Source organism: Pezoporus wallicus, unplaced genomic scaffold (assembly GCF_028554395.1).
Source record: "Pezoporus wallicus isolate ANWC-B61680 ecotype Strahan unplaced genomic scaffold, APGP_CSIRO_Pwel_v1 contig_9802, whole genome shotgun sequence".
Classification (NCBI taxonomy): Eukaryota; Metazoa; Chordata; class Aves; order Psittaciformes; family Psittacidae; genus Pezoporus; species Pezoporus wallicus.
Window position 1 is genome coordinate 18,732 of NW_026638092.1, and position 15,795 is coordinate 34,526.

Below are 15,795 nucleotides of genomic sequence, written 5' to 3' on the forward strand. Positions count from 1 at the left end.
GCCGCATTCCCAACTGGAATAACGTCTTCCCACCAGCAGGAAGCCGTTTTAGGTCTAAAGCACTCAACCCCATGGCACGACAAAGCATCTTCCCAGCCATTCCCAATGGATCTCCAACCCCATTCCCAAGGCTCTGCAGGAGCTGAAAGCCCCCCCCGAGCCCAAAAGCAGGAGAGGAGAAAGCAGCAACATTCCAAGTGTCCAACGGGAGGATCCTGCACCGCGTCCCACGTCAATCCTTGGAGCAAAGGAGGGAATTCTGATGGGATTGCCAAGAAATCCGGGAAAAATCAGGGCTTTCGGCCACTTTTCCCCTTCCGTTGACGCCAAAGGGATTCCACAGCGGAATTCCAGGAGCAAAAGGGAAGCAGCTCCAGCAAAACCCAACTGACAGGGACACCGAAGCGACAGGGATCATGGTCCAAACCCCATCTTGGCGCAGCCTACGGAAGTCCTGAGGATCATCCCTATGGATCAGCCTCATCCCTTCCAAACGGGCCTCGAAGCGCCAGGAAGTTTTCCCAGCCTTTTCCCACTCTGGATTTCCTGTGCTGGCACCGGGAGAAGGGAATCCCACTCCCGCTCCCTTCCCACGTGGCTCCGTCGAAGGAACCAAAGTCCAATGGGAAAGGGGAAGGGAAAAAAAAGCGGCCTCCAACCGGCTTCACTTTCGGTTTCGCCCCAAATCCCTGAGTCAGGAGTTACTCATTTACCCCGGGACCTGCTCGGAGGGAAGAGAATTCCCCTTCCGAAGAGGAGCCGAAGCCCAAAAGGGGTTTTCCACCGGAGAACCGGGAACGCGCGGAGCCGGAGCTGATGCCGGATCCCCCCAAAACCGGTGCTGGGTCTCCCACAGTCCCAAGCTCACTGGGTTCCTCTTCAACCCCCCCTTGCCAAGGGGCTAATGCACCAGCAGAAGCGGCGTTCCCACTTGGAATTCCATCAACGGAGAGGGTTTGGAGCATCTCTACTACGGAGAAGGTCCATGGAGACCCTGGAGCGCGTTCCGGAGGCTAAAGGGGCTCCAAGAGGGGCTTTGGGCATGGGATGGAGGGATGGGGTGAGGAGAAAGAGCAGCCAATTGGAAGAGGGAAGCGTTGGATGGGATCTTGGGAAGTTCATCCCTATGGCTGGAGTTGGAAGGACCTTCAAGCACCACCTGGTCCAAGCTACAGCACGCATGCGTGGAATGCTTTGGGTTGGGAGGGAGCCGGAGATCATCCACTTCCAATAGGGATGCTTTCCAAAGGGATGCTCCAACCTGGCCTTGATGGTGATGGAGCAGCCAAAGCTTCTCCATTCAACCCATCCCAGTGGCCCACCACCCCCAATGACCACGGCCAACGTCCATGTGCAGGTCTCCATTGAGGCGTTGGCCATGGCCAACGTCCATGTGCAGGTCTCCATTGAAGTGTTGGCCATGGCCAATGGCCATGTGCAGGTCTCCATTGAGGTGTTGGCCATGGCCAACGTCCATGTGCAGGTCTCCATTGAAGTGTAGGCCATGGCCATGTGCAGGTCTCCATTGAGGTGTTGGCCATGGCCAACGTCCATGTGCAGGTCTCCATTGAGGTGTTGACCATGGCCAATGTCTATGTGCAGGTCTCCATTGAGGTGTTGACCATGGCCATGTGCAGGTCTCCATTGAAGTGTAGACCACGGCCAATGTCTATGTGCAGGTCTCCATTGAGGTGTTGACCATGGCCAACGTCCATGTGCAGGTCTCCATTGAGGTGTTGACCATGGCCAACGTCCATCTGCAGGTCTCCATTGAAGTGTAGACCACAGCCAATGTCCATGTGCAGGTCTCCATTGAACTGTTGACCATGGCCATGTGCAGGTCTCCATTGAGGTGCTGACCACGGCCAATGTCCATGTGCAGGTCTCCATTGAACTGTTGACCATGGCCATGTGCAGGTCTCCATTGAGGTGTTGGCCATGGCCAACGTCCATGTGTAGGTCTCCATTGAGGTGCTGACCACGGCCAATGTCCATGTGCAGGTCTCCATTGAGGTGTTGGCCATGGCCAATGGCCATGTGCAGGTCTCCATTGAGGTGCTGACCACGGCCAATGTCCATGTGCAGGTCTCCATTGAGGTGCTGACCACGGCCAATGTCCATGTGCATGTCCATGTCCAATGTCCATGTGCAGGTCTCCATTGAGGTGTTGGCCATGGCCAACGTCCATGTGTAGGTCTCCATTGAGGTGCTGACCACAGCCAATGTCCATGTGCATGTCCATGTCCAATGTCCATGTCCATGGCCCAACCAAAGCCCTTCCCACCCCCAGGAAGCATCCAACATCCAACCCAACCAGAGCAGAACCCATCCAGGACCCTCTCCGTAGCGGGGACGGATCCATCCAACCTCCTGGAGAAGATCCCAGCGCCGGAGCAAGGTCCCTGTGAGTCACCAAGGATGGGGCCAAAGCCCTTGAGATCCCTCAGCAACGGAGCCAGGAGCAACCTGAGGCCCAACCAGGCCAACCCCAAGCTGCCGCTCCTCAATTGCGGCCGCGACGGTGCCGTCAGCGCGCCCGCTTCCATGGCAACCACCCCAAAATCCCTCTTCCCACCCCATTCCCAACGGCAATGCCAAGCAATGGGCATTCCCTGAAGGACAAAAAGAGGAATTCCCATCTCCGAGCCCGTTCCCAACCCAAAGCGAGGCCCGGAGCTCACTGGTGGGGTGGGAAGGTGTTGGCCATAGGGATGGCTCCTGGAGCTTCCCAAAGGGTTTTCCAATCCCATTGGATATTCCCCATCCAGCAGCCCCACCATGGGTTGAGGATAAGGAGGGAAGGATCCCGGTCAAGCCCTATGGATGGCCTGGAGATCGTTTAGGAGAGGATGAGCTTCCCAAGGGGACATTCCCAAAGCCACCATTTACCAATCCCATGGGATGGGCGAACGCCACGAGGGAAAAGCCAAGCTGGAGACACAATGGGGGTGGTTGGGAAAGGAAGGGGAAGATCCAAAGGGATCAAAGAAGGAGGAAGGAAAAGGGATTTGACTCTCCATTCCCAGCCCCATGATGGAGCCTTATGGAGCTTCCCCACTTTGGGAATGGGGATGGAACGCCACAGCCTTTGGGACCGATGGGGGGGGGGGTTTATCCGGGTGGAAAGCGGGATGGGAAGCATGGAATGGGAGCTTCCAGGTGCCCTCACCTGTGGATCCGGCCTGGAGCACCCTGGATTCAAGCACCAATTCCCAGCGGCTCGGAGGGATCCAGCAGCTCCTGACGGGATCCGAACGGGAGCAAAGCCCCATTCACATCAGCAGCAAGGCACGAACCCCCCATTCCCGTTAACTCCCCCATTCCCATTCATCCCATCCCATTCCCATTAAACCCCCTATTCCCATTCATCCCACCCCATTCCCATTCATCCCATCCCATTCAACCCCCTATTCCCATTAAACCCCTATTCCCATTAAACCCCCCTAATGCCATTAAACCACCTATTCCCATTCATCCCACCCCATTCCCATTCATCCCATCCCATTCCCATTAAACCCCCCTATTCCATTAAACCACCTATTCCCATTCATCCCACCCCATTCCCATTCATCCCATCCCATTCCCATTAAACCCCCCTATTCCATTAAACCACCTATTCCCATTCATCCCACCCCATTCCCATTCATCCCATCCCATTCCCATTAAAACCCTATTCCCATTAAACCCCCCTAATCCCATTAAACCACCTATTCCGATTCATCCCACCCCATTCCCATTAAACATCCCTCTTCCCATTAACCCCCCCATTCCCATTACACACCCCCATTCCCATTAACCCCTCTATTCCCATTAAAACCCTATTCCCATTAACCCCCCTCTTCCCATTAACCCCCCATTCCCATTAACCCCCCCCATTCCCATTAACCCCCCTATTCCCATTAACCCCCCATTCCCATTAACCCCCCCCATTCCCATTAACCCCCCTATTCCCATTAAACACGCCCATTCCCATTAACCCCCTGTTCCCATTAAACCCCCTATTCCCACTAAACCCCCTATTCCCATTAAATCCCCCCATTCCCATTAAACCCCTATTCCCATTAAATCCCCCCATTCCCATTAAACCCCCCATTCCCATTAAACCCCCCTATCCCCATTAAACCCCCCTATTCCCATTAAACACCCCCATTCCCATTAAACCCCTATCCCCATTAAACCCCAACATTCCCATTAAACTCCAACATTCCCATTAAACACCCCCATTCCCATTAAACCCCTATTCCCATTAAACCCCCTGTTCCCACTAAACCCCCCTATTCCTATTAAACCCCCCCATTCCCATTAAACCTCCTATTCCCATTAAACCCCCTATTCCCATTAAGCACCCCCATTCCCATTAAACCCCCCATTCCCATTAAACCCCCTATTCCCATTAAGCACCCCCATTCCCATTAAACCCCTATCCCCATTAAACCCCAACATTCCCATTAAACTCCAACGTTCCCATTAAACACCCCCTATTCCCATTAACCCCCCCATTCCCATTAAACCCCCCTATTCCCATTAACCCCCCCATTCCCATTAAACCACCTATCCCCATTAAACCCCCCCATTCCCATTAAACCCCCTATTCCCATTAAGCACCCCCATTCCCATTAAACCCCCCCATTCCCATTAAACCCCCTATTCCCATTAAGCACCCCCATTCCCATTAAACCCCCCCATTCCCATTAAACCCCTATTCCCATTAAGCACCCCCATTCCCATTAAACCCCCTATTCCCATTAAACTACCCCCATTCCCATTAAACCCCTATTCCCACTAAACCCCCCTATTCCCATTAAACCCCCATTCCCATTAACCCCCCCTATTCCCATGAACCCCCCTATCCCCATTAACCCCCCCCATTCCCATTAACCCCCCCAATGTGGTTCTTCCCATGCCAACCCCCCCCATTCCCGTTATCCCTGGACCAAAAGGGGCGGCGGATGGAGGAGGGGGTGGCTTTGGGGGTGCTTCCATAGGGGAAAGCTTGGGAATGGGATGGGACAAGAGGGAAAGGGATGGAATAAGGGGGAGGGGGGGGGGGTAATGGACACGCACCCCCCCCCCCCCACGTGGTACAGCCCCCCAATAGGGGGGGGGGTCCTTAAGGCCCGTTCAGGCTGGGGCACCTCCATTTACCCCCATGATGGGGGGAGAAACACCCCCTTCCCTCCACCCCCCCCCTCCCTCCTCCCCTCCTCCTCCTCCTCCTCCTCCTCCTCCTCCTCCTCCTCTTCCTCCCGTGCGCTAGGGGGCGCTGTGCGCGCTCTTTACGCATGCGTAGGAAGAGGAAGGCGAAGGAAGGCCTCAAAGGCTCCGGTGGACACCGGGACACCCCCACCACGCCCGCGGATTAACGGCGGTGAGCGCCCCCCAACCGGAGCGAACGGAGCCCGGGTGTGAGGCCTGCGGCCTGCACGGAGGCCTCGGTGGGGCGGGAGCGGCAGCGGAACGAGGGGAAGACTACGACTCCCGTCGTGCCCCGCGCTCGGCGCAAAGGCTTCTGGGTAATGTGGCTCAAAGCAGTGGGGTCGGGACTACAAGTCCCGTCATGCCCCGCGCTCGGCGCAAAGGCCTCTGGGTAATGTGGCCCAAAGCAGTGGGGCCGGGACTACAACTCCCATCGTGCCCCGCGGCGGCCGGGAGCGGATATCCGGTTCGAGCCGGAGCCGGGGGGGGCACGGGACCAGCAGCCATGGTGAGCAACGGGAAGAAGGGGGGGGCTCCCCATTGAGGAGGGGCCATAGGGGGCTATGGGGTGCCCCATAGGGGAGGGGGGCCCTATAGGGCGATCCCATTGCGAGCTGGCTTTGTGGGGGTGTGGGGTCCCCCCCATAGGGAGCGGCTTTGGGGGGGGGGGGGGGGGTAAGGGTCGGGGGGGTGTCTTCTATAGGGCACCCCATTGGAGTGCCTCTATGGGGCTGCCCTATGGGGAGGGGGGACTGTTGGGGGGCTTTGTCAGGCATTGAGGTGATAGAAGGCTCCTTTGATGCCCTATGGATCTAATATGTTATATATATATATTGCATGTAATATAGGTATATAATATGAGATATAAACCCTATAGAGCAATAAAGTACGTAATAATATATATGTAACATATATGTAACACATATGTCTGTCATATGTACATCTTACATACAGCTGGCATGCAAGACTCCCTATGGGACATATAGGGGGGAGAGAGAAGACTCCCTATGGGATATATGGGGGGAGAGAGAAGACTCCCTATGGGATATATGGGGGGAGAGAGAAGACTCCCTATGGGACATATAGGGGGGGTATATAAGACTCCCTATGGGATATATGGGGGGAGAGAGAAGACTCCCTATGGGACATATAGGGGGGGTATATAAGACTCCCTATGGGACATATAGGGGGGAGACATAAGACTCCCTATGGGACATATAGGGGGCATATAAGAGTCCCTCTAGGCAGCATATGACTTCTTATACGTGTTACATATATAATATGTATGTTCTATATAATATTTGTATCTATTTCATATAGCATGCACAATATAATATTGTTTTATTATATGTAATATATGGGATGTGCATTATATATGACATACACAACAATGTAAAGCATCCATAGTGTATATAGGATATGTAATATGTAAGAACAATGTAAGTTATGTAGTGCAGTAACATATATAACATATATAACATATATAACATATATAACACACGTATAACACATACAACATATATAACAGATAAAACATATATCACACATATAACACATTAACACATATAACGTATATAACACATATAACATATATAACATATATATAACATACATATAACATATATAGCATATATAGTGTGTGTACATGCATGGAACATATGATGTTCTATAGGTAGGGGGCATAGAACGCTCCCTATGGGACACATACAGCACATATAGCTTGCCCCCCCCCATCCTGTTATTCCCCCCTCGATCCCATTCTTCCCCCCCCGATGCCGTTCTTGCCCCCCCCCGATCCCATTCTTGCCCCTCCAATCCCATTCTTTCCCCCCAATCCCATTCTCTCCCCCCGATCCCGTTATTGCCCCCCCCGATCCCGTTATTGCCCCCCCCGATCCCGTTATTGCCCCCCCCGATCCCATTCTTCCCCCCCAATCCCATTCTCCCCCCCCGATCCCATTCTTCCCACCCCAATCCCATTCTTACCCCCATGATCCCGTTATCCCCCCCGATCCCGTTATTCCCCCCCCGATCCTGTTATTCCCCCCCCATCCCATTATTCCCCCCCAAACCCGTTATTCCCCCCCCGATCCCGTTATTCCCCGATCCCGTTATTCCCCCCCCCGATCCCGTTATCCCCCCCCGATCCCGTTATCCCCCCCGATCCCGTTATTCCCCCCCGATCCCGTTATTCCCCCCCCGATCCCGTTATCCCCCCCGATCCCGTTATTGCCCCCCCCAATCCCGTTATCCCCCCCCAATCCCGTTATCCCCCCCCCGATCCCGTTATTCCCCCCCCCGATCCCGTTATTCCCCCCCCGATCCCGTTATCCCCCCCAATCCCATTCTTCCCCCCCCGATCCCGTTATTCCCCCCCCGATCCCGTTATTCCCCGATCCCGTTATCCCCCCCAATCCCATTCTTCCCCACCCGATCCCGTTATCCCCCCCCCGATCCCATTATCCCCCCCGATCCCGTTCCCATTCTTCCCCACCCGATCCCGTTATTCCCCCCCCCGATCCCGTTCTTTCCCCCCCCCGATCCCGTTATTCCCCCCCCCGATCCCGTTCTTTCCCCCCCCCAATCCCATTCTTCCCCCCCCGATCCCGTTATCCCCCCCGATCCCGTTATTCCCCCCCCCGATCCCGTTATCCCCCCCGATCCCGTTATTCCCCCCCCCGATCCCGTTCTTCCCCCCCCGTGGGGCAGATCCGCTTCATCCTGATCCAGAACCGGGCGGGGAAGACGCGCCTGGCCAAGTGGTACATGCAGTTCGACGACGACGAGAAGCAGAAGCTCATCGAGGAGGTGCACGCCGTGGTCACCGTCCGCGACGCCAAGCACACCAACTTCGTGGAGGTACCGAGACCCATAGCTGGGGGTCCGGGACCCACAGCCGGGGGTCTGAGACCCACAGATTGGGGTCTGAGATCCATAGCTGGGGGTTTGAGACCCACACCTTGGGGTCTGAGATCCATAGCTGGGGGTTTGAGACCCACACCTTGGGGTCTGAGATCCATAGCTGGGGGTTTGAGACCCACACCTTGGGGTCTGAGATCCATAGCTGGGGGTTTGAGACCCACACCTTGGGGTCTGAGATCCATAGCTGGGGGTTTGAGACCCACACCTTGGGGTCTGAGATCCATAGCTGGGGGTTTGAGACCCACACCTTGGGGTCTGAGACCCATAGCCGGGGGTCTGAGATCCATAGCCGGGGGTTTGAGACCCACAGATTGGGGTCTGAGACCCACAGCCTGGGGTCTGACCCCAAATCCCGGGATCTTATCCCAAATCCCGGGATCTGACCCCAAATCCTGGGATCTAACCCCAAATCCCAGGATCTGATCCCCAAATCCCAGGATCTGACCCCAAATCCCAGGATCTGATCCCCATCCCAGGATCTGACCCCAAATCCCGGGATCTGACCCCAAATCCCGGGATCTGAGCCCCAAATCCTGGGATCTGACCCCAAATCCCAGGATCTGAGCCCCAAATCCCGGGATCTGACCCCAAATCCCGGGATCTGAGCCCCAAATCCCGGGATCTGAGCCCCAAATCCCGGGATCTGACCCCAAATCCCGGGATCTGAGCCCCAAATCCCGGGATCTGACCCCAAATCCCAGGATCTGAGCCCCAAATCCCGGGATCTGACCCCAAATCCCGGGATCTGACCCCAAATCCCGGGATCTGATTCCCAAATCCCGGGATCTGACCCCAAATCCCGGGATCTGATTCCCAAATCCCTCACTTCCCGGGGGTTCTTTGGGAATGGGGTGAGGAATGGGGCTGCAGCAGGGGGTGAGGGGCAGGGATGGAGCCCTGGGACGAGGGTTGGGGATGGGGCTTTAATAGGGAGTTGGGGGTGACCCCACATTGCCCCCATTACCCTCATTGCCCCATTGCCTCCATTCACCCTATTATCCCCATTCCCCCCATTCCCTCATTCCCCCCATTGCCCCTATTACTCCCATTGCCCCCATTATCCCCATTGCCTCCATTGCTCCCATCCCCCATCCCCCCCATTCCCCTCATCCCACCCATTCCCCCGAATCCCCCCAACCCCCCATCCCCCCCCATCCCCCCCATTTCCCCCCCAGTTCCGGAACTTCAAGATCATTTACCGCCGCTACGCCGGCCTCTACTTCTGCATCTGCGTTGACGTCACCGACAACAACTTGGCCTACCTGGAGGCCATCCACAACTTCGTGGAGGTGAGGGGCCCTCATTAACGGCCCTCATTAACGACCCTCATTAACGGCCCTCATTAACGACCCTCATTGACGGCCCTCATTGACGACCCTCATTGACGGCCCTCATTGACGGCCCTCATTGACGACGCTCATTGACGACCCTCATTGACGACGCTCATTGACAACCCTCATTGACGGCCCTCATTGACGACCCTCATTGACGACTCTCATTGACGGCCCTCATTGACGGCCCTCATTGACGACCCTCATTGACAGCCCTCATTGACGGCCCTCATTGACGACGCTCATTGACGGCCCTCATTGACGACCCTCATTGACGGCCCTCATTGACGACCCTCATTGACGACCCTCATTGACGGCCCTCATTGACGACCCTCATTGACGACCCTCATTGACGACGCTCATTGACGACCCTCATTGACGGCCCTCATTGACGACCCTCATTGACGGCCCTCATTGACGGCCCTCATTGACGACGCTCATTGACGGCCCTCATTGACGACCCTCATTGACGACCCTCATTGACGACCCTCATTGACGACGCTCATTGACGACCCTCATTGACGACCCTCATTGACGGCCCTCATTGACGACGCTCATTGACGACCCTCATTGACGGCCCCCATTGACGGCCCCCATTGACGGCCCCCATTGACGGCCCCCATTGACGACCCTCATTGATGACCCGCATTGACGGCCCTCATTGACGGCCCTCATTGACGAACCTCATTGACGGCCCTCATTGACGAACCTCATTGACGACGCTCATTGACGGCCCTCATTGACGACGCTCATTGACGGCCCTCATTGACGACGCTCATTGACGACGCTCATTGACGACGCTCATTGACGACGCTCATTGACGACCCTCATTGACGACCCTCATTGACGACGCTCATTGAAGGCCCTCATTGACGACCCTCATTGACGACCCTCATTGACGACCCTCATTGACGACGCTCATTGACGACGCTCATTGAAGGCCCTCATTGACGACCCTCATTGACGACCCTCATTGACGGACCTCATTGACGACGCTCATTGACGGCCCTCATTTGCGACCCTCATTGACGACCCTCATTGACGACTCTCATTGACGGCCCTCATTGACGGCCCTCATTGACGGCCCTCATTGACGACCCTGATTGACGACCCTCATTGACGGCCCTCATTGACGACCCTCATTGACGAACCTCATTGACGACGCTCATTGACGGCCCTCATTAGCGACCCTCATTGACGACCCTCATTGACGACTCTCATTGACGGCCCTCATTGACGGCCCTCATTGACGACGCTCATTGACGGCCCTCATTGACGACCCTCATTGACGGCCCTCATTGACGGCCCTCATTGACGGCCCTCATTGACGGCCCTCATTGACGGCCCTCATTGACGACCCTCATTAACAGCCCTCATTGACGGCCCTCATTGACGGCCCTCATTGACGGCCCTCATTGACGGCCCTCATTGACGACCCTCATTGACGACGCTCATTGGCGGCCCTCATTGACGGCCCTCATTGACGACGCTCATTGACGACCCTCATTAACAGCCCTCATTGACGACCCATATTGACGGCTCTCATTGACGGCGCTCATTGACGACGCTCATTGACGACGCTCATTGACGATGCTCATTGACGACGCTCATTGACGGCCCTCATTGACGACCCTCATTGACGGTCCTTAATAAACTAAAGAACATTAATTGCCCTTAATAAATTGACTTTAATGCTTGTTAATACACATTAATTAATGTTCATTAATGACTTAACCTCGTTAATGATTAATGGTCGTTGGTAATTAAGGTTAATTGATGCTTATGAGTCAGTTAATTAAGGCTAATTAATGACCCATGGCCCCTGGCTGCCCCCAGGTGCTCAATGAGTACTTCCACAATGTCTGCGAGCTCGACCTCGTCTTCAACTTCTATAAGGTAATGGGACCACGAGTCTCATCCGGCCCCACATCCATGGGTCCCGCCCCACACCTATGGGTCCTGCCCCGCACCTATGGGTCCTGCCCCATATCCATGGGTCCTGCCTCACACCTATGGGTCCTGCCCCATATCCATGGGTCCTGCCTCACACCTATGTGTCCTGCCCCATATCCATGGGTCCTGCCCCATATCCATGGGTCCCGCCCCACACCTATGGGTCCCGCCCCACACCTTTGGGTCCTGCCCCACATCCATGGGTCCTGCCCCACATCCATGGGTCCCGCTCCACACCTATGGGTCCTGCCCCATATCCATGGGTCCCGCCCCCATCCATGGGTCCTATACCCATCCCTGTGTCCCGCCCCCATCCCTGTGTCCTGCCCCCCATCCGTGGGTCCCGCCCCCCATCTGTGGCTCCTGCCCCACATCCATGGGTCCCACCCCCATCCATGGCCCCTGCCCCATATCCACGGGTCCCACCCCCCCATCCATAGGTCCCATCCCACATCCATGGGCCCTGCCCCACATCCATGGGTCCCACCCCCATCCATGGCCCCTGCTCCATATCCACGGGTCTCACCCCCCATCCACGGTTCCCACTCCCCACCCACGGTTCCCACCCCACATCCATGGCCCCTGCCCCACATCCATGGGTCCCGCCCCACACCCCAGGTGTACACGGTGGTGGATGAGATGTTCCTGGCGGGGGAGATCCGGGAGACGAGCCAGACCAAGGTCCTCAAGCAGCTCCTGATGCTCCAGTCCCTGGAGTGAACCGGGACCAAACCCCCCCCATTGCCCCCCATTAACCCCCATTGCCCCCCATGGACCCCCATTGCCCCCCATGGACCCCCTTGATGTCCCCGTCCCCCCCCATCCTTGTGCTGTGAATAAACGTGGCTGTGATGGAGCAGAGATGGGGGGGGCATAGGGACACCCCCCCCCCCCCCATATCACATTTGGGGGGCTCAATTGGGATGGGGGGGGATAAGAAGGGATGGGGACAATGGGGGGGCACAAAGAGGCTTTATTGTCAATGGGGGACACGCACGGACCAGGATTCCCGGGATTCCCCATCCCAATCCCATTGTATCCCAGGATTCCCCATTCTAAACCCCTTTGTATCCCGGGATTCCCCATCCCAACCCCTTTGTATCCCAGGATTCCCCATCCCAACCCCTTTGTATCCCAGGATTCCCCATCCCAACCCCTTTGTGTCCAAGGATTCCCCATCCCAACCCCTTTGTGTCCAAGGATTCCCCATCCCAACCCCTTTGTATCCAAGGATTCCCAATCCCAACCCCTTTGTATCCTGGGATTCCCCATCCCAACCCCTTTGTATCCCAGGATTCCCCATCCCAACCCCTTTGTATCCCAGGATTCCCCATCCCAACCCCTTTGTGTCCAAGGATTCCCCATCCCAACCCCTTTGTGTCCAAGGATTCCCCATCCCAACCCCTTTGTATCCAAGGATTCCCAATCCCAACCCCTTTGTATCCCGGGATTCCCCATCCCAACCCCTTTGTGTCCAAGGATTCCCCATCCCAACCCCTTTGTGTCCAAGGATTCCCCATCCCAACCCCTTTGTGTCGCAGGATTCCCCATCCCAACCCCTTTGTGTCCAAGGATTCCCCATCCCTACCCCTTTGTGTCCAAGGATTCCCCATCCCAACCCCTTTGTGTCCAAGGATTCCCCATCCCAACCCCTTTGTATCCAAGGATTCCCAATCCCAACCCCTTTGTATCCCGGGATTCCCCATCCCAACCCCTTAATGTCCCAGGATTCCCCATCCCAACCCCTTTGTATCCCAGGATTCCCCATCCCAACCCCTTTGTATCCTGGGATTCCCCATCCCAACCCCTTTGTGTCCAAGGATTCCCCATCCCAACCCCTTTGTATCCTGGGATTCCCCATCCCAACCCCTTTGTATCCCAGGATTCCCCATCCCAACCCCTTTGTATCCTGGGATTCCCCATCCCAACCCCTTTGTATCCCAGGATTCCCCATCCCAACCCCTTTGTGTCCCGGGATTCCCCATCCCAACCCCTTTGTATCCCGGGATTCCCCATCCCAACCCCTTTGTGTCCAAGGATTCCCCATCCCAACCCCTTTGTGTCCAAGGATTCCCCATCCCAACCCCTTTGTGTCCAAGGATTCCCCATCCCAACCCCTTCATGTCCCAGGATTCCCCATCCCAACCCCTTTGTGTCCAAGGATTCCCCATCCCAACCCCTTTGTGTCCAAGGATTCCCCATCCCAACCCCTTCATGTCCCAGGATTCCCCATCCCAACCCCTTTGTGTCCAAGGATTCCCCATCCCAACCCCTTTGTGTCCCAGGATTCCCCATCCCAACCCCTTTGTATCCCAGGATTCCCCATCCCAACCCCTTTGTGTCCCGGGATTCCCCATCCCAACCCCTTTGTGTCCAAGGATTGCCCATCCCAACCCCTTCGTGTCCCAGGATTCCCCATCCCAACCCCTTTGTGTCCAAGGATTCCCCATCCCAACCCCTTCATGTCCCAGGATTCCCCATCCCAACCCCTTTGTATCCTGGGATTCCCCATCCCAACCCCTTTGTGTCCAAGGATTCCCCATCCCAACCCCTTTGTGTCCAAGGATTCCCCATCCCAACCCCTTTGTGTCCAAGGATTCCCCATCCCAACCCCTTTGTGTCCAAGGATTCCCCATCCCAACCCCTTTGTGTCCAAGGATTACCCATCCCAACCCCTTTGTATCCTGGGATTCCCCATCCCAACCCCTTTGTGTCCAAGGATTGCCCATCCCAACCCCTTCGTGTCCAAGGATTCCTCATCCCAACCCCTTCGTGTCCAAGGATTCCCCATCCCAACCCCTTCGTGTTCAAGGATTCCCCATCCCAACCCCTTTGTATCCCAGGATTCCCCATCCCAACCCCTTCGTGTCCAAGGATTCCCCATCCCAACCCCTTTGTATCCAAGGATTCCCCATCCCAACCCCTTTGTATCCCGGGATTCCCCATCCCAACCCCTTTGTATCCCGGGATTCCCCATCCCAAACCCTTTGTGTCCAAGGATTCCCCATCCCAACCCCTTTATATCCGAGCATTCCCCATCCCCATCACCCCCCTTTGTTCATTCCTGCCCCATCCTCTTCACGCTGGGATTGGGATACTCGGGCTTCTCGATGGCTCCGGCTCCGAACTTAAACTCCAGGAATTCCCTGGCGCTGTTGGGCGCCATGGCCGTGAATCCCGCGAACTCCACGGGCACCCGAGGCTGCAGGAATCTCTCCGGGAATTCCACGTCCTGCCGATGACCCAACCACGTCTCCTTGGTCATCACGCCGGCGCGGGAATAGAAGGGCCACAGATCCACGTGGAGCCGGTTGCTCCGGCTGTAATGCACGCGGTAGAATTCCCCCTCGACCGCCTTCTCCCATAGGAATCCATCCTCATCCTCCACCGCCTCCCCGGCCGCCGCCGCCGCCAACCACCGGCACCTCGCCACGTCCTCCTTGTAGACTCCCAAATCCACGTCGTAATCCCAAGGGATGATGTCCCCGTTGCGCGCGGCGCCCAACAGCGATCCCCCTTCCAACCAATACCGGACTCCCGACTCTTCCAACACCGACACCACGTGCCGCGCCGTCTCCCTCAACGCCCGTAGGCAGCACGGCGGCGTCCAACGCCCCGCCACCAGGTACTGCGGCGTGCCCGCGTGGATCGTCCCGAAGCAACGCGCCGTCTCCTTGCCGCAACCGTACCAACGCTCCCTCCCGTCGGCGAGCACTTCCCGCTTGATGCCCAGATCCCGCATCAACCGCCGGCGCCGGCTCTCCGACGCGCTTTGGGTTTTCCATTGGCTCTCGAGGGAAAGGGGTAAACGCCGGGAAGCCGGGAACGCCGTAGGCACCACGAGGAGCTTCCAACCTCGGAAAGCCGCTTGGATGAAGAGCGCGGCGCCCACCGGGCGCTCCAAAGGGAACGGCAAAGCGAAGAGATCGCGGGTGCGCAACAGGAACACGACGGCGGCGGCGCCGTCGACTGCTTGGCACGGCCCCGGCGTGTTGGGAACGTGCCGGTACCGCACCGTCCACTCCCGCGCTTCCAGCGTCACCTGCAGGCACCTCAATGCTCCCGGTCCTACCGGCGCCACCGCGATGCGAGCGTCGGCACCGTCACCGGGGGCTTCCAGCGCGTCCCGCATGCGTTCCAACAGCCCCGGCGCGACGCGCGTGCCGTCGGGCACCAACGCCACGTGCCGCGTGCGGACGGCGAGCTGGGCACGCGCCAAAGGGGGCGGTCGCTCGGGAACGGGGCGCAGCGGGAGCACGGCGACGCCGGCGGGCAGCGGGAGCGGCGGGTAGAGCGCCGTGTCCGTCACCACGGCCACCGGGTGCCGGGTCGAGAAGGACCGAGCCGTTGCCACCACGTCGTTGTCCACGGGCTCGTAGTCGCGGAGCAGGAC

At 57.0% G+C, this 15,795-nt stretch overlaps 2 protein-coding genes across 2 annotated transcripts; one reads left to right on the forward strand and one right to left on the reverse strand.

The window, feature by feature from the left end:
- The first annotated feature begins 5,636 nt into the window (after positions 1-5,636).
- Positions 5,637-12,136, forward strand: AP2S1 (adaptor related protein complex 2 subunit sigma 1). Its single transcript, XM_057409386.1, has 5 exons — positions 5,637-5,704; positions 7,906-8,055; positions 9,294-9,407; positions 11,286-11,345; positions 12,021-12,136. The coding sequence occupies exons 1-5, from the start codon at positions 5,702-5,704 to the stop codon at positions 12,120-12,122; spliced, it is 429 nt and encodes a 142-aa protein (XP_057265369.1). The 5' UTR covers positions 5,637-5,701; the 3' UTR covers positions 12,123-12,136.
- Positions 12,137-14,460: 2,324 nt separating this feature from the next.
- On the reverse strand, positions 14,461-15,732 carry FKRP (fukutin related protein; the record flags this gene model as incomplete). Its single annotated transcript, XM_057409385.1, has 1 exon — positions 14,461-15,732. A coding segment is annotated over one exon (1,272 nt), but the record flags the coding sequence as incomplete, so codon positions are not given.
- Between the last annotated feature and the right edge of the window lie 63 nt (positions 15,733-15,795).